Source organism: Neodiprion virginianus, chromosome 7 (genome assembly GCF_021901495.1).
Source record: "Neodiprion virginianus isolate iyNeoVirg1 chromosome 7, iyNeoVirg1.1, whole genome shotgun sequence".
Lineage (NCBI taxonomy): Eukaryota > Metazoa > Arthropoda > Insecta > Hymenoptera > Diprionidae > Neodiprion > Neodiprion virginianus.
The window spans coordinates 3048119-3075972 of record NC_060883.1 but is presented as its reverse complement, the minus strand read 5'-3'; the positions used below and the strand labels follow the sequence as shown (position 1 = coordinate 3075972).

Here is a 27854-nt window from a genome sequence, read left to right as displayed (position 1 = left end):
TGAAGAAAAAAATATTGGTCGAATCGCGAACTTGTGTTAAAAATTTTATCCCTCAAAACTTATTGCCTTTCATAACGTCATCAGCGAGTTATTTTTCACATTGCATTGAATGATTTCCCGGATAATTATTAAAAGTCCTCAAAAATATTATTAGAACAACGATTTTTTATTATCCGCTAATAATCTCCAAGCATATGCTACATAGAAATAATTTGGTCAAATTTGATCCTAAATTAGTTTGCATTTTGCAATTATCAATCTAGATTTTGGGTTTTTATAATCTAATCAATTCCCCAAACGAGCGGAAGACGACGACATTGTTTGAAGCATTCATTGCGTGTTTGTGTGTGTGCTTGAAATACAGCTGTGAACGAGTTTAATAATTTATCTTAACAATTTAAAATCAGATGTTTTGCGACCGATTCTTGTTATCGTTGAATTGTTTTTTTTTATTTTTTTTTATACGATTAAACACGCGTACGAAGATACACTATCTTCCGAATGTACGTAGCGTGAACATTTTAACCTGAATATGAAATCTCTGCAGAATTTCAATGACATTCTTCGGTAGATTCGCTGATGTGACAAAGAGAATAAGGAATTAAAATACACACAATCTTGATATAATTTCGAACGCAGCGGAGTGCGTTCATTTTCGTATCTGGTGTATTGGACGTTAGGGATCGACGAAAATGTGTACATTCGATATCGAAGAGCTTCTCATAACGTGTTAACCAACTCTATCGCAAAGTATATCTTACAATAAATACACAGTTTGTACGAAAGCAATGAGATTTTTCCAAACGCAAAACGATCACTTTCCATCTTCGTGACACTGTTTAAGATTGCGATATTTTTCTGGATTAATCCGAACAACAAAATCAAACTTGAAGTCCGTGACTTATGGAATTGATCACTGGCCGTTTTCACGTGACAAAAAATTTAAAAAAAAATAAATAACAATCACCTCCTCGAACAGGGTCTGCAATTTTTGTCGTATATCCGAAGACAGCATTTGAAATTTTAGAACAAAAATCAAAAGTGCCTTTCACCTTACGGACGATGATAGATGCCGGTGGAACGTTTTGCCACATCGTAATCCAGAATTGGACAAAGACCAATGTGCGAAGCACGAAGTGACAGCTCAAGAAATTTGTTCCAATGGACCTTAAAAACGAATCGTTTCACGTGGAGACGATTTTTGGATATCTGTGAAGATTTCACACAAGATTCTCTACGTGACTGCCTTGCTCTCCGGATCCCCGCTGCTTTCACTGGGCTTGAATTTTTTCTCAAGGTCCTTGCGACCTTGGCTCTGGTGGTTTCCAAGGTCATTCCAGTACTGGACCTCACCGTCAACCCAGATCAGTACGACCAGGTTGGCAACCAAGAGCACGACGAAGGTGATCCAGAATACGGTTCTCCACTCGACCAGCGTCTGATTGGGGGTGAGTATGCCGATCAAGTAGGGCGCCAGCATACCGTCTACGGCACCGACCGCGGTCATCATGGCCATCATGGTCCCGGAGTAGTTGGGACTGAGGTCAACGCCGTTGACCATAAGGCCTGGATAAAACGGCCCCATCAGTCCCATTCCAATTACGAAGAGTACGACGACGACGACGCGATCGCATCCGGCGTACGACGCGGCTACGAGGAAAATCGCCGGTCCGACCGAACCAACAGTGGTGAAGGCCTTGCGGACGTTGGTGGTCGACATCTTGCCACGTTTTATAAGCCAGTCGGCATAGACGGAGGATATATTGCTCAGGATCCACATCGCCACGTAGGGTATAGCGGTTAGGAGTCCGTTCGAGGTTATGGAGAACTTTAGGACGTTGCTCATGTAGAGTGGGAGGTCGGTAACCATCGTGAAGAATCCCCAGTCGTGGCCGAACTTACCCACTAGTAGGGCCCAGAGCGGAGTCGAGGTTGCCATGTGGCGCCAAGGTATCGATCTAGTTTGCTTTCGCGTTTGCTCGTTCATCGAGTCCATGATGTACTTTCTTTCGGTATCGCTTATGAAGGGATGGGTCTCCGGACCGCTGAAACAAACCAGTGTCCAGACTATGAACCACAGGACGCTTACGCCACCGTAAACGTAGAAGACGATCGGCCACCCTATCGACGAGTACTCTATCAGGACACCGGTAACCGCGTTTCCAAGTATGGTTCCGACCTGCGTTCCCGTCATCACGAGCGTTCCGATCTTCGATCTTTCCTGTGGCGGTGACCATTGTGCTATCAGCGCATTCAACGCTGGGAATGTCGTTCCTTCACCGAATCCCATAAGGACTCGCAGGACTATCAGACCCGTTGAGTCGAATTTCTCGACCACCAACGGTGTAAGAAGGGTGAATATCGCTGTAGACAGGATTCCGAGACCAAGGGTGTATTTGCCGCCGAATTTGTCCGCCAGGATTCCGCCCGGTATTTGGGTCACTATGTAGCCCCAGAAGAAACTCGACAGGATCACTCCCTGTAAAGTGGGGTTAATCATTTGAAATCTGAGGGTTCGCCGACGTGAAAGGTTTTATCGGTAACTGTTGTGGTCAGCAGAAAATTCTGATGGTATTTTTTCGAATCACAAGTAAACGGACATACACAGGTTACGCAATGGATGAGGATCGATTCTACGGAAATTAGTTCTACAGAATCTTTTCGACAGAAATATTTTCCTAAGGAAAGTTATTCGATATTCGCATCAGAAATAATTCTTCTTGAATTATTGTACAGAAATTTTTCTATAGAATAGTTTTCCAGTTTTAACACATCCAACTCAATCCGCATTCAACACGCAAATAATTCAAATTCAGTCAAATTAGATTAAATTTACTCAAATCAAAACGTACGAAATTGACAATTGATTGGTTGATTTTAACGATTCGATGACTGCTCTGAATTTGTGTTGCGCCAAACACAATGTGTGGAAAAATTGACGCAGCAAAATATTCTGCAGAATAATTTATGCTGGATTATTTTTTATGTGAGTCTCGAATTTCTTTCTGTAGTAAAATATTTCCGTAGAGACGAGTCTGTAGAATATTTGTCCTGTAGAACTGATTTCTGTAGAATCTATACATTTTGATTTTGATTTTGATTTTGATAATGAAAATTATAATTTATAACCTGCGTGTATTCGTCCCATTCGTAAGTGCCGCCTGTGCTGGTGCTCGACGAGGTAGAATCAGTCGATGGGCAAGTATCGTCTGAACTTGTATCGTTTGACGATGATTCCTTGCTTGCGACCATATCCGTTATCGCCAGTGACAAGCTTATTCTCATTGTGTACGCGTTCGTTAGGGCCAAGCATGCCATCACTGCCATTATCCATCGCTGAGGTAATTTACTATCTGAAGAATAAGAATACCAAGTTATGAACCCAACGGTAGCAAGTAAATCGTGATTTTCATTTGGTTTTATTTTATTTTTTTCGATTTCATATTAATTGTTTTGTTTTCATTTTGCGCGAATTTGGGAATTCGACGAATCGTTTTTGATGGTTTTCTTTTTTTCAATTTTTCTATCGACATATTCACTCAAGTAATTTGATACCAGTTGTTTATTTTCAACTTATACCGTTCCGATTTCATCACACATTATTATTTTATTTTTCTTAGCACACGTTTTAATTTATGATCTGTTCCGATTGTCAATTAAATACGACGAGCAATTGCAACGCGATAATTCCAATCCTTGTATATCTTCCGGTACCTCAATTCGGATAACCGATAAAAGAGAAGCCCTGTTTCTCCTTTTTTTGATCTTCTCGTATTTTTTTTTTAACCGTATTTTTTACAGTTTTCCACAAAAAACTGATCGTATACGCGTCAGATACATTTTTTTTTTTCTGAAAGTTTGATTTTGTTCGTAAAATTTCGGAAAAATCGATTATAAAATTCGTTGAGATTTTTTTTTTTAATTCATTATATTTTGTTTTTTAATAAAAAGTATGAAAATGAGAGTGAAAGAAATTGAATCTGATATTTGTGCCAGATTTTTTTATTTCATATCTTTTTTCCTGCATGTTTAAAATTGTAAGGAATATTTCATTCAATTCATTATATTTTGTTGTTTGTTTTTTTTTTTTTTTTTTAATAAAAAGACACCGACGAATATCAATGTACTATACGTACTAAATTTCCTCCAAAACGACAGCATCGTTGAAAAAAGAATAGCGATTGTGTGGAAATAATTAACTCGAAAATGATCTGCTAAGTTTGATAAGAAATAATGGAAAATTTGAGTTGAAGGCGGATAGGGCTTGGAAAGTTAAGAACTGTGGTACCTAGACGCGAATAAGTAATTTCTCGCTCATCAAAGTCTTATATACTGGCTGTATAATCCTTTGATATTGAATTTATCAAAGTCTTTGTGAATACTTACGAAACGCTTATACTATAAGCGATGATAAACCTTATTTTGCTTGTCAGCCACCTGTCGACTGGTTGTTTGATGACTAGTTGTCACTAAATGCTAGATTATTGAAAAATCCGTACATCTATATTATGTAATCGAGGATTAACCACGAATAAATGTAGGTATACATATGTATTTACACACAAGCGCGTATGTGGGAGTTATCTTTGGGAGATGAAGGAAGATTTGATCACGTTATAATTAGGTACTTTAGAAAAATAAATAAAAAAAAAAAATTAAAAATAAAAACTCTACTTGACAGTTTGACGCGTTCATTTTTTTCCACGCGTCATTGATAGCTAATTTTTTCGGTTCTGATCCCTTGAGACCGGATCCCGCGAATTGAAGTATAATAATTCTGCTCGACAAAAAATACGCTACCGAAGATAAAAATAAGAATTCTTAAACCCAATTATAGTTGACAAGATAGTACAGTAATGTGCTTCTAAATTTATTACAACGGATGGAAATTTTTACCTCACAACATGATTGATTAATTAAACTGAGAATAAAATCGCGATGGAGAAAACTTGAGGTCAAAGATTTCTAAACGAGATTGGATCATTGGGATTATTGAAATTTTTCAAACTATCTTGCGGCTGTCTGCAAACATCATCGTATGATTTAATTCACGCTGGTGCATAATAATGGTGCACCTGCATAATAATCACTCATGATTGAGCCATATAATTGTGGCAGCAGATTTTTCACAATCGACGTACCAAGCGACAAGAAATCCGAAATCATAATTATCAGAATAATTTTCTAATTACATGTATTACGTATCCCTTGAACATGTAAATATTGAAATTCAACTCGAACCGGTCGAAAATACGCCTCGAAAAAAAAATTGAAAACGAATCGAGGCATGGATTAAATTTTCCATTAAAAAATTAACAACATCAACGGTCGTGATAACGATAATAATAATCTTCTAAACTGCAAAGGTTTTGTCAATTTCAACGATGTTGTTAGCTCGACTTTTATTCATTGGTCGAATTTCTCTGCATGAAGCATTTTTCAAATGAATAACAATGACAAATGATGACGAATAAGGGAAGGTATTTTCACAGATCGTATTTATAGTATCCGTATTAAAATTTATTCGTTTATGGTACATAAATAAAATAATAAAAATTTTCTTCGAGAACGTATAATAGGGTAATATGTCATACATGCATCTATAGACCTATGTAATTTGTATTAATATTTAAATAAATTTTACACACTATCCTTATAATGTTACACATAATATTATATTTTCATACTCTGTGTACTATATCTATATACGATCTAAATATTTACAAGAAAAAAAAAGACAAAAAAAAGAAAAAGAAAAAGAAAAGGATAATGGTAAGAGTGTGTGACGACGAGTTTTCCAAGTTATTGCATATCATTAACGTGATCAATGCTTAAAAAATGTTACAAATTTTTTATCGTTGTGTATTTTTTCTTTTTTTCTTTTAGTTTAACTTTTTCGTTTCACATACAACCCGATAAATCAATCGATTCGGAATTAGAAAAAATACACTCAGAGAATATTAGATATAACAATCTTACATAGTAATTTTCATTCATTTTCAACTTAATTTCGTTTTTTCCGAAATACGATTTCCCGACATTTTCCGTAGTATTTTATCATTTCTGTCTAGTAGTCGTACTAAACTGAGTAGGTCGAAAACCGTATAACCGTGAATATCGGATTCTAATAATCATTCTTTATAAATTGTTTCATTTCATTTCGTTAATTTTTTTTTTTTTTTCCTTCATAATTGCAGTCCGCCAAAAATTGGCCAGTTTTCCTAACCAACCGATCAGTTTCATCGGGAACGAAAGTTGGAAAACCGAGAAGTACAACAAGTACGGCATTTAATGATTATCATGCAAACATATAGATGAAATTGGAAACATGACGAAAATTATTCCAGTATAAGTGACTAGTATGTATAACGGATGCGAGCACAATATAATTACGTATGTCTATTATCATTTATAAATGGCTAAGCGGTTGATGCGTTCTTGCGATGAGTTAAAAAAAAAAACAAAAAAAAAAACAAAAGTTTGAATAACTTAAATCATATTAACGACGACGATGATGATTTATTCGTTATTTTAGCGAGTTTAAGGAAAATATAACAATGATCGACAAAATGTCGTTGTTCACGTAACGACGTCGCCGTCGTTTCTCGTCTGACCGTAATTAGCGACACCCTGTTCATTTTTACTCTCGATCTCCTTCCTCGCCTGTCGTTCAATTTCCTCCGTAGGATCGTTCCACGGTTGAACCTCGCCGTCTGCCCAAATGTCGAAAACTAAATTTGATACGAAAAATACGACAAAAGTTATCCAAAAGACGACCCTCCACTCGCCGACGGTCTGATTAGGCGTCAGTACACCGACGGCATAGGGAGCGAGGATTCCCGCAATCGCGCCGATTCCGTTTACGATTGCCATCAGGGTCCCCGAATAGTTGGGACTGAGGTCTATGGCGTTTACCATCATGCCGGGGTAGAACGGGCCCATCAGACCCATGCCGAGGGTGAAGAGAACTACGACGACGGTGCGGTCGCAGCCGGCGTACGATGCGGCGATTATGAAAATGGCGGGCCCGACCGATGCTATGGTCGTGCATATCTTTCGCACGTTCGTTATGCCGATTTTCTCACGTTTAATGAGCCAGTCGGCGAGCCACGACGAGGCGATGCTAGCTATCCACATGACGACGTACGGCAAAGCCGATAGGAACCCGTTCGCCTGTATCGAGAACTTCAGGACGTTGCTCATGTAGAGCGGTAGGTCGGTAACCATCGTGTAGAAGCCCCAGTCGTGCCCTACCTTACCGGCGACCAAGGCCCACAGCGGACCCGAACGTAGAATACGGGCCCACGGCGTCGGGCCTCCGCGCTTGTGCGTGTGCTCGTTCATAGTCTCGTGGAGGTAGTGCTTCTCTCGGTCGGTAATGAAGGGATGCGTAGCAGGCGTGCTGTAGCAGAGAAAGAGCCAGACGAAGAACCAGAGCACGCCGAAGCCCCCGAAGACGTAGAAGACCGTCGGCCAGCCCAGAGACGAGTATCGTATCAAAATCCCGGACAGCGCTGTTCCCAGCACCGTTCCAACCTGCGCTCCCGTCATAACGACGGTCCCAATTTTCGAACGTTCGTGCGGCGGCGCCCATTGGGCTATCAGGACGTTCACAGCCGGGAAAGTCGTGCCCTCGCCAAGGCCCATCAGAAATCGTAGGACAATCAGGCCCGTCGCGTCGAAGGTCTCCACCACCACCGGCGTCAGGAGGGTGAAAACAGCTGTCGAAAATATCCCCAGGCCCAGGGTGTACTTGCCCCCGAATTTGTCGGCCAGCACTCCGCCGGGTAACTGAGTTATTATGTAGCCCCAGAAGAACGAGGACAGGATTATACCCTGCGGGATGAGAACGATTTTGAAATATCGATGATCCAGAGCAAAAAAAAAAAAAAAGAAGCGGCGAAGTTTCACCGAGTCAGAAATTCGTAGAACTGAAAAATTTCGATCGTTCCGAATTTCTGTGTTACAGATTTTTTAATTCTCTCATTTTGCGCAAAACTTTGAGCCTAGGTTTTTAGAACATTTGAAACTTTGATGTTTCGTCAAAGTTTGATTACTTTACTTTAAGTTTCGTGACAAGAAAAAAAAAAACAAAAAAAAATAATCGGAATTTTGCGCTTTCGTAACTTTTTAAATTCGGAATTGCAACAAAACTCCTCGATTAGTAGTTTATTAAGTTTGAGACGATTTAGGGGGAGGGAAAAAAACCATCCCCTCACCTGTGTATATTCGCTCCACTCGAAAGTACCGCTGCTGCTGCTGCTGTTACTCGATGTGCTAGAATCGAGATCTGGACAAGTATCGTCAAGGCTCGTATCATTCGCCGAGGTTGCGGACGTACTAACCATTTCGGTTATGGCGAGTGATAGGCAAATTCGCATCGTGTATGCGTTCGTAACCGCCAAAAATCCCATCACTGCAAAAACCCATCTCTGCGGTATTCCGGCGCCTGTATAATCAGAAACGAAAAAACTTGGTGAAAAATTTATGCTATCATATCTCATTCGTTTAAAACAAAAATTAACACGAGTCGTAGACGAAAAATTCATCCTCGATCCGCATGTTCGCAATTATTACGATAATATCATTATTATCTTCTGTTACGGTGATTCGAAATTTTTTCATTACCATGATACGACACTTGCGATATTTGTTTTTTCACACGTCAAACCTTAGATAAAATTCTGTCGTGTTTCCATGCATTTTTAAATTTTTATAAATAAATAATAAATTTAAAAAGCAGGTATAATTCCGAGTAGAAAAATTCAAAAATAAAAACACTTCGATCGTCTTTTTCGCATTGCAATATCCATTTTAGAAAAAACCATTTTTGACTCAAATGCCCGATCCCTCTGTTCTTCATTTTGAAAAAAAAAAAAAAAAAATTGGAGACCTACGTTCGGAAAGAAAACTTTACATACGTCGGATCGGAAACCGATCGGTTTTTCGTATTCTGCATCGTTCGGCGTATCCCAAGCGACCGATAGCGTTACTATGTGTGTATGAAAACTGAAATAACACGGTTCAGATACACCTGCTTGTATCCTTGTTACACATATCCACCTTAACTGATAACCGGGCAAACGGCAGATGTAAATCATTTCAGAGGTGGAATATTAACCTGTCAAATTGCGCAATACAAGGATTAAGACTGCTTGTAAAATTTTGATTTATTGTCATGTTTTTCTTTTATCATTTTTCTTTTCTTTCCGCATATCAACCGCTTTGTAAAGACCCAGACGACGATACTCGAAATCGTGTCTAGTGTGCATCGCGGATAACGATCGGTATCAGTAATGCAAAATATAAATATACGCGTGTAAAAAAAATTGCGCGTCGCATACGACGGTTAAAAATGTATTTTTGTACTTTTTTTATTTTTTCTCTCTTCTTAATTCAACTTTTATTTCGTCAATTTTCATGCGAAAAATTATTGTATTCCGTTTCGATACGAAATAACAAAACTCTCGCCGTCACCGTGTTGTAAGCTTGTCGAACGTTGATTGTAATTAAATTTTTCTCTTACACCCCAACGAGAAAAAATATTTTATCCTCTAAAAATTTCAACGGACTATCCATTTTTTGACATTTGATTTTTAATTTTTTTTTTTTTTCTCATCGTCATCCTTGACTGTTGTATTTTTTATTTTATTTTATTCATCGTATCGGTGATATCGAAAATATCATATACGTTACGCAAAAACGCCTTTGAAATGACAGATAAATAATATCCGTACGTTATTGTATATATTACGAAATATTAAGATTCTATATTGGCGTAATTATTATCTTCGTAAATAAAGGTATTCACTGATATTTTCGCGCAAGATTTGCGTATAATCCGACACCGTTTTACTGCCGTTTGGTTTATGTTGTTGTTATTCCTGTTGTTGTTGTTGTTATTATTATTATCATCATCATTTTAGAACTATTTCACTGAACATGAATCGACGAGCGATGCGAATAACAATGAATGAATTTTCTCGTGTCGATACTACAGTGATAATGATAGTTGATTACAATAACGAAGGTAAATTATATTGAATCTGACTTACAAAAAAGTTGAAACCGGGAAAACATTGTTTTCGTTCACTGCCGTAGCGACGGATGAAAATGAGCCAATTTTTTCAACACGAATGAAAAGCGACAGGATATTATTAGAATAATTTCTTCTCGATGATATTTTCAACCCTCTAACTATTATGTCTGTACGTCGTCTGCAATAATAACGTTGTGTCAAAAGACCCGAGCAGCTTTGATCGCTGCTGTTGGCGCTCTCTGAGAACAACAGAGCAATTCTACTATCTGCGAGCCTTAAAACCGACTTATATATAATCTGGTGTGTTTACTTTGATGAGATCGCCGTTCGCCTGAGGAGGTAAGAAATTCCGGTGCGGCAAAGAAACATGGACGTCCTTATTGATACCTTGGTCCATCATTTTTTACCATTTCTGTTAATAACCTTCATTTAGCAATTAAATTTGTTCGATTCTCATGTTTTGCTCACGATGTTAAAATTTTTCAACCAATATATATATATATATATATATATATATATATATATATATATACATATAAATGTCGATGATGGTATGTTATTGTTGGTTTATTGAAAATCGTTTAATATGCAATATAAACAAATGTTTTTTGTACCACCGTCGATAGTCGTGTTTTACAATCTAAGTTTAGTTCATACAAATTCGGTAATTCTTTTCTTAAACAATTCTCTGAGGCAAAAGATCTTGGGTATCTATTTTCATTTCAATTTAAACTTTAATCAATCGTATCGATTATATCGTTTCAAAATCTACAGAAAAAATTAATCTTATTAAGCGTTTTTCCAAAGGTTTTTAAGTAATGTATAAGATTTTGAAAAATTTTATTGTTCACTTATTTATTCAATTTTAACTTAATGTTATATTATTTGGAAACCGCATACGTATTACAAACATTTACAAACTTGAAAAATTAAATTACCTGTTTTTTCGTGATTTTTTTTCAGGTTTTAACACTGGCAATCAAATGCATTTTACCGATCACGATCACTTCAATATTTCTTCAATTCTTCTAATACCCTCAGTTTGTTTAGCAATTTACAGAACTGATCAAATTTTGCTTATAAAATTTTTAACAACGTGAACTTGACTGTCCCAAATTATTACCGAGTTTTTTTTTTTTTTTTTTAATTTCTAAACAGAATTGTACGACATAATAATTACTATTTCTGCATAAACTTGAACAATAAATCTTACCATCTATATGGAACTTTATCGCGTAGACCGAATCTCGATTCTTTTTTTTTTAATTCACGTCTCTTTCCCGCCACTTTCTTTAATTTCTCTCCATCTGTATTATACTTACCACACACACACAGACACACACACACCCAAACAATGTATTATAATAAATCCCGCACTAGCTTAACACTTGACAGCAAAAATCTCGCTATCATTTTCCAAGAAATATAATGTCATCGTAGATAATTTCGATGCAAAATTTTTTTTATCACTCAGCACTCCGCAAACAATCTTCATAAATCCATAAAAAGATTGTCTTGTTACTTTGGTAATTTTCCTTCGTTCGTCCTCCTCGTATGGCCGATGAGAATCATCGAAACTATTCGAATTTCGCGCCCACATTGCGGATTCGTTGCTGTCCCGTGACGTCATCACGCGCAGCGTCCCACCAGTGGCTTGAACCGCGATAGTTACGTCATATTTCGAACATAAACCCATAATGTTGCAGCTTGTGTTTCGGGGTGAAAGAATTTTGAAAAAAAAGAAAAAAAATTGATAAAATCAAAATAATCTTTCATTATCTATTTATCTATTTATATATTTGTTTTTCTTTCTTAACTTTCGCTTCTAGAATAATTAATTACTTGCCTAGAATTTTTTGTTTGGAATAAGAACTGTGACTGCTAGTTATTGATAGCAGGTGCACAGCTGACGTTGATGATATGGAATACATAAAGTGTCGCGGCGATACGCCTGTCAGTAATTGGAAAGATTTGGGTATAATATTTACAATCATATGTATATGTTGACCTATATTTATGAGGAAGAGAGAGAGAGAAGCGTTTATTTGTTCGCCCTGGGACAAGTCCTCTCAGGCGGCATATGTATAATCAAGAACGAAAACAGAAAAATTAATAAATACCTAAAGAGAGAGAGAAAGAAAAAAATATATATATCAATATTATCAATCAGACAATAAGAAAAAAAATCGAAAATGACCCTCCCGACAAGAGAATTATTAATAATTTCATTCGCGATACAGGGATTCGTTGTTCGATTTTTATCTCTTGATATATTTTTTCTCATCCACGCATTAATCACTGTAACGACTTATTACACGACTGGTTAAATATTTCAAGGCTGTACGGCAAGGGGAGCGATTTCAATCGCCTAGCTATGTCTTAAGAATTTTTATTGCGTCAACAAGCCGAGTTTACTTCGTGTCCAAATTTGGATATGAAATTGTTACGCATAATACGCATAATGATGCTCATCGTTGGTATCGGTTGGTTAGGTGGGAAAATGAATTTCAACGATCGGCCTTTTCATTCTGATTCAATGATAAAACAAATCGAACAGCAGTCACGGATTTAACTGGCTCTATGATATTCGATAATAAACATTCCATCCCCAGTCATTTGGCCAGCTAAGACAGCGGCACTCGAGCTCTTTCAAACCCAATTCAATACTCTCGGAAGATTACGAGTGTATCTTTTTTTATTTTTTTGTTTTTTATGCCAGAGAATTTTATATCGTTACTTGGCAAAGAATTATTTATACCGAAATGAAAATTTCACAGATTTACGAATTACTTACCGACATGATCGAAATAATTTCAATTTCGTAATGATTTCAAGGAAGTTAGAAACAGAAATTAAAAAATCTGTATTGTATTAACACTCTATACTTATATGTATTTTATGAATTATGCGTGTAAATTTTAAATAACCGGTGTTAATATGAGTAAAATTTTGATCAATCCGGGTGAACGTTGCGCGTGAAATTTTATCGCAAATGAAAATTATGACACGACGCTTTTGATAATTTTTTATTTTTTTTTGTTTATTCTCTCTAGTCGCATCGTATACTCGTATTACAATAATACAATTATCTCGAGGCTTTTGCCGGCTGGTCTACGGTTGGATTGTTAAAGTATATGAAAAAGGTAAGGAGAAATAGTAACGCGTTTAAATCCTTGTTTCGTGCGTTTAGTTATTTTCATTTAAAAAATTTTTCGTTTCTTTGTTATTAGCATGTGAAATAGAATAATTTTTCTGTTTCGTTGAAAAACATTGCATGAAACTAGATATTTTATTTGTTGATAAGGTATGTAATATTAAAAACTCGAAGGAATTTTTTTTTTTATTCCTCATATAGCCTTATTTGAACTTTTCAAAAACAAGTATACTATTTTCACGCTCATTGTCACTGCCATAAGAATCTGAATAGTTATTTTTCACAGGCATATAAAGCTCGGCAACTCAATCGATGTTACGATTTCAAAACGATTATAAAAGAATTAAATGTGATTATTAGAAAAGGAGAAAAACTTCAACTGTTCAAACCTTTCATAGTTAATACTAATCACGTTAAAGTCGTCAATCATACCGCAATCTGAAATATTATTTTTCACGATCAACCGCGTCGTTTGAATTTTACTTACAAACTCATTTGTCAGATGAGATTATCATTTATTGCGTTGTGTTTTTTTTTTTTTTACCCTTTCTATAGCATATCAACCCGATTTACTCGTATGTATCAAATAGATGAATTATTTACAGTACAGAGGGGTGTAAAAAATTTTGTTGTCCCCCTTTCGAAGTCTCTTAAGCGATTGCTTAATTTTGCAAATTTTGCAAATTTTGCAAATTATAATTTACAGTTTTTCTTTTACACAGATCTCTAACTAAACTTAACGTCAATCAACGATGTTGATGAAAAATCAGAATACTCCTCTCCCACTTCAGTTTGATATATTAACAACTCGTCGCCTCATCGTTAATGCAATTTATTGCTCGGATGATAATTGAGAGTTGTAATTTGGTGAGATATTGCTATGAGAAAGCTATGATACAGTTATTTTCACTATCTCTGATAGTGCCGAGTAATTAATTCTATTGCAGGATTGTATCGCGGTTAATGTCGCGTTATGTATTAATTTTTCGGAGAAGGAATTGTCTCTTCGCGTTTATATTGTCCATGCAAGCGTTCGGTGTACAACACACGATATGTACATACATATATAGATATATATATATATATATATATATTTATTTATATACATACATACGTACATTCTATGCCGGTAAACCATCCACAGCATACAGGAACTTACCACTTGAATCAAGTTAGTCGAATAGCTTGACATACTGACCGTATGTGTTTTCATGATAATAATCATGTAGATAGCGATTCGAAAGGAAGGAAAAATAGAAGGTGTCAATTGAAATAACAACGATGCGTATGGTATGCAATACGGGTAAAAATAAAGAACGAAAATATTAATCATACAAACGAAATTGAAATAAGATTTATACCTAACTTGGTTTAAACGGATTAAATCGTCCGTCAATTTGCGGCCTAATTATCCATATTTTATCAAACGATCGATCATAATTTATGTGTCAAAAATTTTTAATTGGTATTTATAAACTCAGATATTATACGTACGTATATATATATGTTATTTAAAGGAATTTATCGCGTTATTTTACTTGACAGTTTGACGTGTTCTCAATTATATACCTCGATTGTCTTACCAATTTAATAATATATTATGTATATCTAATGTAGATATACTTGAAAACGTTTAATAAATTATCTTTTAATAATAATGTTTGACACTAAATAGCGTTTATTTAACTCTAAAATAATAATATTGTACTCACAGCAAATTCTCCACGACGGAATCATCACGATGATATTTCGCAAAATTATTATACGATAACTTGCGGCGAAAAATAGATTATATAACAACGAAGTTTGAAAAAAAATTGTAATTTTGAATCTGTTTTTTTTTCGAGCCACAAACCGACAATTTTCATTCAAACTTTGAGTTTGATATTTTTATACAATTATTGCTCAATTTCTTTTTGCCACGACAAAGTTTTAGCCAATAATTTATACAATTGATTTTCTCGCGTTATAACAATGTGTTATTTTATAATAATTATTATCGTTGAAATCGCGTTTTCTAATTTTTCACGACGATATCTCGGTCTGTGATCTTCTCGACTTTAGTATACAGACTGTTGCTATTTGACTGATGCTGGTTTTGGTGACGGTGCTGCTGCACATTTGCTTTTGCAAATAACAAGACGATGTTGAACACGTGGACGTGTGCGCACTCGCTTGAAATTTATTCTATTATTCGCATTTCTGCTTTTTCCCTCGAGATAAGCAACCACGTTGTTGACGCTGCCGCACGGGTGAATTATTGCGAAGTTGAGTTTTTCGCAATATCAGGAAGTTGGTAATCAAACGAATGATCGCAGTTTCATGCTGCGACAGGTGTGCAGGAGATTGCGAAAAATAAAATATTGTCAGAGGTTCAGCAGTGATGTTGAAAACTTGAAAATCAATAAAATTTAGCGTCAAAGTTGGAAACTGATACTTTGAGAATCGAAATTTAGATACGGTGACATTAAAATTTTGAAAGTCAAGAGAATTTAGCAGGAAAGTTTAAAATTGATACCTTGAGAATCAAAATTTATATATGGCGACATTGAAAACTTTGAAATCAATAAAATTTAACACAAAAGTCTAAAATTGAAACCTTGAAAATCAAAATTTAGATGGAGGCTCAAAAGTATGATTTGAGTGTTCTAAGTTAATGACGAATAATTAAAGCCTGACTAATTTCATTTGACATTGAAAATTGGGAGATTGCAGCTTGAAGCTTGAAATATGCAAGTTTAAAGAAAAAAAAACAGACGCGTAGCTCTTGCAGACTTGATACAGTAGATCGTATAAACAGGAACAACAATCGCGTACACGTGAGGTAAGAATAGAACACCGACAAAGTGAAACTAAACGTGAATGAAAATGACTGAAGCTTGAAATGCACGCGGTTCATAACAGACTGTAACTGGTAATACCAATTTCCTGACGTATTACAAATTCAAGAGGCATTCTATGATCTCATTGTTATACATAAACAAAGAAATACTCATCAATCTACTGTAATTTACTGATCTTGTATCTTAGCAAATTTTTCGAACACCGATATAAATTTTTCTTTTTTCCATCTCTAATCAACTGCACAAAGTTATTATACCTGGATAATGTGAACGTGTTATACGTACATTTATGCGTATTTGACGCATGCTCAGCGGTAAAAACAATCGCGATACTCTAACCTGTAATAACGGAGCATTGTCATATACGAGAAAGAAGAAAAAAAAAAAAAAAAGCGGAAAAATAATAACGGACGGTTGAATTTAACGGAAACATTAAATAATTCATCGGTGAAAGTCTTGATTATATTACAATTTTACGTTTTACATTGATTTTAATCTAACGATCGTATCTACTTTTTTCCATCCCAAGTATCATTTTTTATAGAATTAAACTTTGGCACGCTGAAACTGATTTTTCGTCCTGTTTTCAACTTTTCAAGGATTCGTATTCCTAAGAGATTTTTTTTTTCTTTTTTGACAATTGAGATTTTCCTTTTCGAATTCTTGTGCATAATGCCGCGGATATACAAAAAATTAAACCCTATTGACGAGGCAAACTAAGAAATTGACTGTAAAAAATAATATTCGCACACTATTGGAATTCGGATATCGTTGTAGAAATTTGCGAAAATTCGAAATACGAATGTATCTTCGAATGAATATCAAACTTCGTCGTTGTGTGGCTATTGTCTTTCTTTTCCTCTTTTACAATCAGATTTTTGCCAATTTTCCCGCGGGTATTATTTTTGTTTGAATATTTTTTTTATCAGCCTGAACAACCCGAGAATCGTTTGTTAATTAGCGTTGAATATTAGATTTCGTTTTTACCGATAATAGATTTCGACTCGATGTTTGCGTAATCGTTCATCATACAAACTGTCACATTGCCATATTAACAGGAAGCGAAATGACGTATCATCGATGAATGAGTTTGATTGATCGACGTTGTCGAGTTTCAAAAAAAAAATAAACAAATAAAATAAAAATTATAGATCACGGATCAAAAATTACCGTTAATAAATAAGTCGGTATTAAAATTCATGCGGGAATTTTCAATGTCACACACAATTTCCGCTAATTGCAATATTTGAGGGGGAAAAAAAACAAACGTTTTTTATGTAATTATTACTATGAACAAAGAAAAAAAAGAAAAGCAATATAAAAAACGAGTACTCGAAATAAAAGTTATTCGAACAATCTATTATATGATTAATTTTTGGAACTTTCCACGATAAATTGGGTAAGGATTTTGATAACGAAAAATGCGACGAGAGATTTCCGGATATTTAGGTAAAAATTTTTTGGTAATGTTATTCGAACATGAAATTATTTTAGAAAATTTCGAGAAACAGAATCGGTCGATGGCCATTTTGGCCAGACTTTTTTTAAAATAGAAAGAAGAATTTACCCTCCTCGTCAAAGTCTCGATAACAAGGTGAGAATTTTATTTTTTTATTTTGTTTTGTTTTTTTTTCGCCCAGGTGGAAAACTAATCCATTAATGCTCCTGCCCTATTTTCGCTGATTCGCGACTTCGGGATTACGGTCTGATATAATATGTGAGGCGGCTGTGTGATACACGGTCCGAATTGATCGAGTCCACGACGGTAAACATAGGAATATTTTCCCATCTGAATCCCTTAACTCGTGTTTAATAGGCGTGTAATTATCGACGACGATACTCGAGTGCGTCGTAAAGATATAAAATAAAAATAATATGCGGGTGTAGGTATCGTATATTAATTAACGCGCCGACAAAGTCTTTGCCACCATATTAATAATCCGCGATGAGCAAGAGACGGATTAAAATAATCGAGTCATTGTTTGCAAGGACGTTGTTTTCAATATCTCTCCAACTTCTCAAATCCGTCTTTTCTCTCTTACTTTACAAAATTTCGCATGATCGATCGGATTCTCACTCCACGTCGTATAATCCGTTAACGATTAAGTCGATTTCGTATTTTCAAAGCGAATTTACCGCCGCCAATCACTCTGTATCATATCTGTCTATATCTGTCTATTCATCCATCCATATATCTATCTATCTATCGATCTATAGCTGTTTCGCGTCAATATAAATTATTACCTAGTGATTTATTGTTTCTTCCCGCCTGCCATCGTTTCGGCGAAGTCGTCAAGAATTACTTGCCAAATTAACTACTGACCCTGTTTTGAGCTGTCAAATTTGTTAGACGTGATAAAAAAAGAAAAAAAAAGTGTTACGCACGTTGTTGTTCAAATTTTCATTCTCAACGATTTTAAACTTTGAAAATGATGCATTTCGCTCCTTTTACTCTTAGTTTGAGGCAAAAGTGCATAGTGACTTTTTTACTAAAATACATCGCTTCAACTTTGAAAGGGGTCGTCTAGTGTAGAGGTTGTTTTTTAAAGGTTTTTTTGGGTAGGTATTTCTTTACGACAAACCATTGAAATAAAATTTATCATAATTTTCGAATTATATTTATTGATATTTAAACAAACCGTGTGCATTTTCGGAAACGAAATAGTGAATGTAACCTAATGTCTGTCTGATAGCCTGATAGGAACGTATGCGGAAAAAAAGTAGACTCACGATATTTCAAAAAGCACTTGACCGATCCTGCTCAATTTTTTACAACACGTTTATTATACTTATACCTGTAGCGTGAACTAGAATAATGATAATTGCTTTGGTGGTTTTTGTTTTACGAGATAAAGAAATGAAAAAAAAATGCAATTTTCAATTTGTTTTTGCGTAAAATACAAACTACCAGAGCGATCACGATTATCATAGTTGGACCGATACGCATAAGTATAATAAATATGCTGCACTTTTTTGACACACGTTGATATTGGACAGTATACATTACGTTAAATTCAATATTTCGTGACGAAAAAATGCACAAAGTTTGTTTAAATATCAATAAATATAATGTAAAAATTATGAGAAATTTTATTTCAACGGTTTGCCGTAAAAACAAATACCCAAAAAAAAAAATCTTTAAAACAGCCATTATAAACACTGTGCGACTTCCTCAATCCGTATTCTCTGATCGCGTTTAAATGTTGAAAAATAATGCCAAACGAATCTCACGATCCGCGAGTGTTGTGTCGGAGACTTGAAGATCACGCTGTAAGCACATGCTCCTTGGGCATAGCATTTGATTGTACGAAGCACTCTTGAATTACAGAGCTAGACGTTGTGCTTAACGAAGATTATTGCCAACTTCCTCTCACGTGCCAGATTGTGGCGCTACCTTACCGTCTGATACGCGGTTTTTACGAGCCGAATCGAGTCTGGTCGAGTTAAAAAAAAAAAAAAAACACTGGGTTTCCTTTTTCGTAAAGAATACACTTTAGAGACGTGTAAAAAAATGTACGAGAACCAAAAATATTAAAAGAGAGTAAGAAGAGAAATTTGCAGAAATCGTAAACGTTCGAGTGAAAATGAAAAGTATCGTAGGGGAAAAGTAATATAATTAAGACAAAAATAAACATAGCCGAATAAACACGACCTCGATAAGAATTGGCTGAAAAATATAAACGTAGATTATAAATTACTGTACTAATAGCTTAATACCTCCTTATCATTGTTCGGAATTTATTTGTCTACTTTGACACTAAATACGGTTACTTGATCGTGGATCAGTTGTTTATTTTCATTACTATCTATGGGATTAGAGGATTTACGTAAAATGGGATTTTGCATCTTCACAAGCTTCGCGACCCGCAAACAAAAAAACGCCTGTCGACAAACAATTTGCGTTACGTTAACGCGAAGCCGGTTGTCGGCATCCGGAAAAATGATACTGCCGTTGGTAAGGAATTAAGGGGTGGTGGGGGTAAGAGTTTAAGCGTAAAAAAAAAAACACTTCATTTGTGAATTTTTTTTTAAAAGTATGGATCGAGCAAATTCATTCAAACCTTTTGTACGTTATCGAGTATGCTTTTAACAATATTCCGTAATTTTTTCATGCGGAAATATTGATAAACAAGCCGGTGACAGAGCTTGCCCCAAAACGTCTTAGAAAAAAAACAATTTGCGGTGTTCGCTATATCTCGGTCGAAAATTATCTGAAATCAAAAACCATTAAAATTTAGTCAAAGTATCATGGAATCCTCCCCCCAACGTTCTATGATTATTTTTTTTTTCATTTAAAAATTTTTGGTGGCCATCTAAAATGTAAACTGTTATTTTCCGGGAAAAATTCCGCCATTTTGTGGGTGGGAAACCCCCTTAATGTGAAAAAAAAAATTTGCAACTAAACGTTGGGGGGAGGTATTTCATATGTAGAAAATGTGTACCAAGTTTGAAATGAATCGGTAAAGTAGTTTTTAAACGGCAGTGAACACGGACTTTGAAAAAGTAGTTTTGAGAAAAAATCACAAACTGACGCTCGTCTCTCCTTTTAAAAAATTCTAAAGTGTATAGTATACATACAAATATAAAATATGTCTTTATGGCTTTACTTACCTGTCTTTGCTAAATAAAATATTCTCGAAACAGGATAATGGACCAGAATGACAGAAGTGAATAAGCTGCATACCTGCTGTCAGAGCTACAGTGTTAAAACTTCAAAAGGTTTGCTAAGATCGACTTAAAATTTTGGGAATATATTCTCGAAATGTTTAACAATAAGATAAGACAACAAAAAATTCGATTTTTCGAAAGTGCAAACCCTGACCCCCCCCCCCCCCCCCCCAACCCTTAAATGACACGACTGAGATTACAAAAATTATTCTTATTCTTTCATTTGTAAAGGACAGTGGGAGGAAAATAGAATTTCATTAAATTTATTACCAATTTATAATTTTTTCAGTGTCAATTCGTATGATTTAGAGAGAATTTCAGTTCATAAGTTAATCATTCAGAGTTCTTCTTCTGATTAATTGTCAAGAGCGGTATTCTTACGATCAAGATCTTTACATTATCCGACATTCCGTTTCTGATTATTTGTCACATATCCTGTACATTTACTTGACATTGCCGATTTCTACGAAAAAAATTCCGTTCCTCTGTAAACCAGTTTTTCTATTTTTACACTTTGAGAAGTTGATTCGTACCTCATCCTCATGCATATTCTTGTTTTACTTTATTTATTTTTTGCTTTTATACTCAAGCCGAAACACTTCGATTCAATAAATTCTTAGACATGGCGAATAATCCAAGAAACGAGAATATTACCGGTTAAAAAACGATCACGTCTAACGAATATAGTAAAGAAACAGAATTTGTGGCTCAACGATATTTTGAAATCCTTCTCGGAGGTCGAAAAAAAAACGAGAGCTAAATTTTTCATCGGAAACGGAAATCGATCTCTGATCAATTCATGGATCGGATCGTTCGCCTTCGTTCGCAACAACGATCCAGATTATCGGCACGTAGTTTTTGGCTGTTGAAAATCATACACCGTCTAATAATGTTGACAAGTATAATCTGAAATCGTAATTAATTGATTCTAATATTTTCAACCAATGCAATAGTGAAAATTTGGCAGACCCGAATTTTCGATGGATCGAGTCAACCTCGCACCTTTAGCGCTTATCTTTGTCGACAGGATTTCAAGTCGTGATGTGGAATATCAGTTGAGGGAATTAACCTGAAACGGAGATTACGTAACCGGATCCATACTTCGCTTTGATTAGAACACTGGTAACCCGCTTTGTAATCGATAACAATATCTAACAATCAATTTCACTGTATGATCATCATACGCGAAATAGCCGAAAGCTTGATATATGTAAAAATTGTTTTAGTGTTGACGACGCTACGTTTGCGACTATTTTTATCGATAATAAATAGCTTTTTCGTAACTGTAAACTCAACTTTGAGTGTAACTTTTGTTTGTACGACACAATACGTTTTCATTATTTTACCATCCTTCTCATCTTACCCGCACATTTGGCAAAATGGGGATTTTCGGACACGATTTAATAATTATTTCTTTTGTTCCAATGATAAAATATTCAAAATTGTCTTGCTAATGGTAGCCAGGGTAGACGATGTCTCATTCATCGAAATAGTCAAATTATATCGACCCCCCCTCCCCGTTTTATTCGACTCTCTTATTAATTGTCATAGGTTCAGATTTGCTCTGGTTTGAATATTATCGTTCGGACGTTTCCGATAGAGAAGAAATCGATCCAGCTAATTATCAGTGAAGTCAATACAGCTTTGGAAAGCAAAACATGAGATTGAGAAGAAAATCGGAACAAGATTTGTCTTGTAAGATCATTTTTAGGCCCAAAACAGCTGTTGACTTGGCAATTTGTTAAGGCGTATAAAAGTATAACTAATATTTGTAAAACCTCTATAGAGAAGCGATTTAATCGAATGATTTTCGTGACTCGTTAAATTTTGCAATCTGATGCTACGAAAGATGTGTGTTATTCGTCAATATTGATTGCCTTTTCAGACGCGTTTGACAGCTGCCGGCATACGATTGGCGATAATATTTCTTATCGAAATAACAGCTTAAATCATGTGAACAATACAGTATGCGTCATGTGTACTGTATAACATTATCTTCATCGGCGGATGAAAAAAAAAAAAAAAAATGCGATGTAGGTATAGATTGTGTTCTGACACGCGGGGGCCAATCTATTGGCGATAACGTAACAACGAAAATTAACCGATATACATGAAATCAGTTAACGATGACAGCTAGTAACCAGCAACAGATAATAAAACAGGTAGTTGGGTGCTGAATTTCAAAATCAGCTTAGTTATCGCAACTACCTTAAGTTAACTCTGTTTGCGGATATAAAAACGCCGCCGGTTTCGTCGTTATAATTATTTTCATAAATATATAAACATTGTACATACAACGACCACAAGCGACACTGTTTCTTTTTTTTTTTTTATCGTACAAAAAAGAAAAACAAGTAAGGATGAATTTTCACGAATTCTGAACAACTATACATAATGTAGATGTCTATACACAGATGAAATCGAATGAGGATACGGTGGAACATGGTGGAACGATCAGTTCTCGACGAGGTATCATGAATGGCTTTCGAAGCTGCGAAGAAACTGTGAAGGTGGGCGAGAAACCTAATCACGTGACCTCCTTCTTCGATTTCTCCTTCTTCTCGCCGGCCGCATTGTTCTTTCTTTCCTCCTGTTCACGTATCAGGAAATTAGGGTCGTTCCAATACTGTACCTCTCCGCTTGCGTACCAAAGGTATACGATATTTGTGATGGTGAAGACGGCGAAGACGATCCAGAAAACGAGTCTCCACTCAGCGACCGTCTCGTTCGGCGTCAGAACGCCGACAAGATAAGGCGTTATGATACCGGAGACGGCACCGATCCCGTTAACTATCGCCATTACGGTACCCGAATAGTTGGGCGTCAGGTCGAGCGAGTTGACCTTCATCCCCGGGTAGTAAGAACCCATGAATCCCATGCCTATGGTGAACAGAGCGACGACCAATACGCGATCACACCCGGCGTAGGAGGCGGCGATGATGAATATCGCTGGTCCCATGGAACCAGTGGTGGTGAAGAGCTTCCTGACGTTGGTCCTCGACATCCTACCACTGTTTATAAGCCAGTCGGCGACCGGTGAGCAGGCCAAGCTTGCCAGCCACATGGCGACGTAGGGCAGAGCTGAGAGGTAGCCGTTGGACTTGATTGAGAAGTGGAGAACGTTGCTCATGTAGAGCGGGAGGTCAGTGACCATCGTGAAGAGGCCCCAGTCATGTCCGATCTGGGCTGCGACAAGGGCCCAGAGAGGTACGGACTTTAGGATGTGGCGCCAGGGGGGTGGTGGAATCTTTTTGTGAGTGTGTTCGTTGGTCGAGTCTGTAAGGAAGTTCTTCTCCTTGTCCGATATGTACGGGTGCTCGTCCGGTGTGTTGAAGCAGACCAGGACGAAGACCAGGAACCAGAGAACACCGATCGCCCCGAAGAGGTAGAAGACGGACGGCCAGCCGATCGGCGAGTAGTGGAGCAAGTTACCCGATACCGCGTTCGCGAAGACCGTTCCAATCTGAGCACCGGCGAAGACCAGCGAACCGATCCGCGACCTCTCAGTCGGCGGACTCCAGTGCGCAAGCATCGCGTTCAACGCCGGAAAGGTCGTACCTTCGCCAAGACCCATAAGGAAGCGCAGGACTATCAGAGCCGTCGAACCACCCCATTCCACGGCCAACGGTGTTATCAGGGTGAAGATTCCGGTAGACAGGATACCCAGACCCAGGGTGTATTTACCACCGAATTTGTCTGCCAGCATACCGCCTGGTATGTGCGTCACTATGTAACCCCAGAAGAACGCCGATAGGATGATACCCTGGGGAGTAAAACGTGTCGTTATAATTGGGACGTCTGGTTTAGATTATGGACGTGATTGGTGGAAGCCCAAGGATTTTACCTCAGATCGTTGAGTAGGTACGCGAGGTTTAAGGAATGGGTTGGGAATGTAGAAGTTTGAGGGTTGTCGATACGCTGAGAAGAATTTCATTTGTTGTAGTAAATATGAAAATTGTGTAAGACAGGTATGGTTGAAAAAAAAAAAAAACGGTTTGAATATTGTTGGAATTAGGAAAAACGAGGTTCGCGCAACCATTTTGCGGTATCGTCAATCCTTTTTTGGTAATTGCAACGCAAAATCAGTTTGTGAGATTGTCTCTACTTTTTTAGTTAAACAAGGCTTCAACGTCAATTTATTCTTGCACGAGCATTAAATTTTCACAACGGTTGCAAGAAAATATAGTAACAGTGATCGTAATGAGAAAGAATAGCAACGTATACTAGACTTTCGGTAACAGCTAGAAAACTGATTTTCATTTTCTACCTAGAACTATATTTTTCGACTGCGGTAAAAAATGAAAATAGTTAAGGACTGAGCGGTAACCGGTACTAAAAATTTCTCTCAGTGTATATTAGGATTTGGGACGTAGGAGAGGACCCTGAGAATTTGAGTATAACTAGTTCAGTTTCAAAGATGTTGAACATGTTTGAAATATGGGAATCTGAGTATCTTGGGGAGATTGGAGTTTCATATGTGTTTGGAAAAAGAAAATTTGGTATATTCTGGGAATATCACGATTTGAAGCATTTTGGGAAAATGAAATTCTGAATGTTTTGAGAATTGGCGATATCAAACATGTTTAACATGTGGAAATCCGAAATTTCCGGGAATATTCCGATTTGAAACATGTTGTCAACATCCAAATCTGAACATTCTGAGTATATTGTAACTTTGAACACGTTTGGAGCATGCGGGAAATTTCAAGATTCTAGGAATATTGCAATTTAAAACATATTTGGAATGTAAAAATCGAAATGTACTGTATTGCAATTTCGAACATGTCGGGAACATAAAACTTGGTACATAGTCTGTAAATATTGCCTCTTTAAGCGTGTTTCCAACAGTACGATACTTCCAGTACGATAAATCTAAATATTTCATTTGCAATATTGCGTATCGAAAGTATTCCCAAAATATTTCTAACTTGACTCTGTGTCAATTCTTGCCTGCAGTGATTCATCCCAATCGTAGGTTCCGGCCGAATTGCTTGACGACGTTGTCGTCGTGTTATCGGCAGGACAAAGCGTTTCGTCGACCGTATCGTCGGTGGAATCCTCGCTCACTACCATTTCCGTTATGGCTAAAGACAGGCATATCCTCATCGCGTAGGCGTTGGTTATTGCCAGAAATCCCATTAGCGCAAATATCCATCTTTGCGAAACCGGGGCGCCTTTTCAAAAACAGACATATAACGGTGACGATCATGGCAAAGAATTGAATTTATGGTAAAACCGGTTGATGCTTCAATTTCACGACGACAGTGGAATTTCATCCACGAAGAACTCTTTTCACCGAATAATTTTCCCGTTTATCACTTTCTAAAAAACAACATCAACTTGTGGAGAAAAAATTTCTAGAACATCAACCGCAACTCGTCAAAATGATCGGCCTAGATTTAGTATGAATAATTTCAACCGATCACGATTTTTATTCGCTAACAACAATCTGACATATGGTTTTTGTTAGCTACTCGACGTCAAAGTTATTCCAAACTATTAGGTAACCGTTCTTCTATCCTCCTTTTTCAACATTCATTCTATGCACATCGTTATCTATTCAAAATACGTTAAGTCGTATCTGTTATGTCCGCGAAATTTGTTCCCGAGTCTGTAAACTCACACGGGTTACAATTACTCAAACTAAATCGTTATCTTTTGTCTTATCACTGGCATTGAATTCGAATATATTTATTTTGCACTTATCGTCAAAGTGACAACTGTTACCGAACAAACGTACATTCGCAGGTGTTCGAGAGTCTACGAATAACCGATGAGAGAACGACGAAAAACCGAGGAATAACAACATTGCAAAACGTCTCCAACCGGTCGTTTATAAAAGAATGTTCAATACGCGCTTCGTAGCGTAATAATATTCGCGATGTATAGTCAAAGTTGGCACACTTTCGAATTCTAAAAATGGGAAAAATCATGGTCCGGCATCCACAGCCCATCTAACGAGGCGTATAAAAATTAACCTGATTATATCTTAGACGAGAAGTTTCTCGGTGACCAAATCCATTGGCAAAAACCGCACCACTATTTGAAAAAAAAAGGAAAAAAAAACAACAAATTCCACTTCCAGTGCTTCACTTACAGCACGCCTTCCAACCGGTCAAAATCTTCATCCTCAAGCCGAACGTCCGATCTCTTGATTTTCAACCGGAAGCAAAAATCGCCGGATGAAGAAACGTAGCGTCGGCTTCCGGTCCACAGTTCCACTTCCGGGTTATATCCGATATCTACACGCTGGTCTCAACGTATTCTTCTTCTCAGAAGCCTGTCGCGTTACACTCGGCTGACTGAGTACTCCACCATTGCCTTTTTTGCCTCTTATATTACCCTGTTTGCTCGACGATAACAAAACTCCGGCACTCGAGGAGCTCATCAGAGGGGATAGAAGTCAGAGATATCAATCTGCTTCCCGCCTGCGTCGTGTTTGATTAACCGTTTCACCTGATGTTCACCGTTCGGGATCCTTATATGCTAGCGAAGTTTCCCCTTCTTCGACGTCGACATACTTTAGAGGAAAAAAGCGCCGCTTGTGTTCTATAACCGAATTCCGTAATATCTGGAGATGATTCTTCGCAATAATTAGCCTTGAACTTGCTGCTTCGCTATTTATGATCCCGGAAAACCGAGTGTGAATGTTTCAAAAGGTTACAATTAATTCTCAACATTGTTTCGTAAGATTTGTCAAGATCTATAAAAAAAAAAAAAATTAACGCTACGCACGTAAATCGCATTTCAAGTAAACGTCGATAATCGCTGAGTCAACTAGTTTTGAAAACTTATCGCATTGTTCCGAAACTATACTGTTAAAAATTATTGTCAATTTAGTACACATTTACAGTACAAAAGTGTTGTCATTTTACGAAGATCAGGCTGAAAATTTACAAATTCGGTGCAGTAACGTAAAATTATTATGTAATTGTCCTCAATTTACATTGAAACTTTTTGATTCTACTATAATTTGTACGAAAAAAACAGAAAAGTAATTTGAATTTACTAAATTGTGCAGCAAATATATTTTACCAGTAAATTAAATGAACTGTAAATGTATGGTGAATTTACAGAGCAGGAAGTTTCATACAGAAATTTTTAACAGTGTAGTCTGCAGATCTTATTTTTACGACTATTTATTGACGAG

At 36.6% G+C, this 27854-nt stretch overlaps 3 protein-coding genes across 6 annotated transcripts; all 3 read right to left on the bottom strand.

Annotated features, from left to right (window-relative positions):
- Positions 1-408: 408 nt before the first annotated feature.
- LOC124308530 (sialin-like) lies at positions 409-4278 on the bottom strand. The gene is made up of 3 exons (XM_046771328.1): positions 4137-4278; positions 3130-3353; positions 409-2479 (listed from the first exon to the last, which is right to left on the bottom strand). Exons 1-3 carry the CDS (start codon positions 4159-4161, stop codon positions 1235-1237), a joined length of 1494 nt encoding a protein of 497 aa, XP_046627284.1. The 5' UTR covers positions 4162-4278; the 3' UTR covers positions 409-1234.
- A 1788-nt stretch (positions 4279-6066) lies between these two features.
- Positions 6067-15062, bottom strand: LOC124308528 (putative inorganic phosphate cotransporter). 3 transcript variants are annotated; one of them, XM_046771324.1, is made up of 3 exons: positions 14906-15062; positions 8220-8449; positions 6067-7836 (listed from the first exon to the last, which is right to left on the bottom strand). In XM_046771324.1, exons 1-3 carry the CDS (start codon positions 14928-14930, stop codon positions 6580-6582), a joined length of 1512 nt encoding a protein of 503 aa, XP_046627280.1. In that variant the 5' UTR covers positions 14931-15062; the 3' UTR covers positions 6067-6579. The 3 variants fall into 3 exon arrangements, with proteins under 3 accessions (XP_046627280.1, XP_046627279.1, XP_046627281.1); XM_046771323.1 differs by lacking the exon at positions 14906-15062 and adding an exon at positions 10056-10304; XM_046771325.1 differs by lacking the exon at positions 14906-15062 and adding an exon at positions 8922-8976.
- Positions 15063-20958: 5896 nt separating this feature from the next.
- Positions 20959-27375, bottom strand: LOC124308532 (putative inorganic phosphate cotransporter). Of its 2 annotated transcripts, none has more exons than XM_046771330.1 (3): positions 26802-27375; positions 25655-25878; positions 20959-24467 (listed from the first exon to the last, which is right to left on the bottom strand). In XM_046771330.1, the coding sequence occupies exons 1-3, from the start codon at positions 26830-26832 to the stop codon at positions 23232-23234; spliced, it is 1491 nt and encodes a 496-aa protein (XP_046627286.1). In that variant the 5' UTR covers positions 26833-27375; the 3' UTR covers positions 20959-23231. The 2 variants fall into 2 exon arrangements, with proteins under 2 accessions (XP_046627286.1, XP_046627287.1); XM_046771331.1 differs by lacking the exon at positions 26802-27375 and adding an exon at positions 26286-26561.
- Positions 27376-27854: the final 479 nt, after the last annotated feature.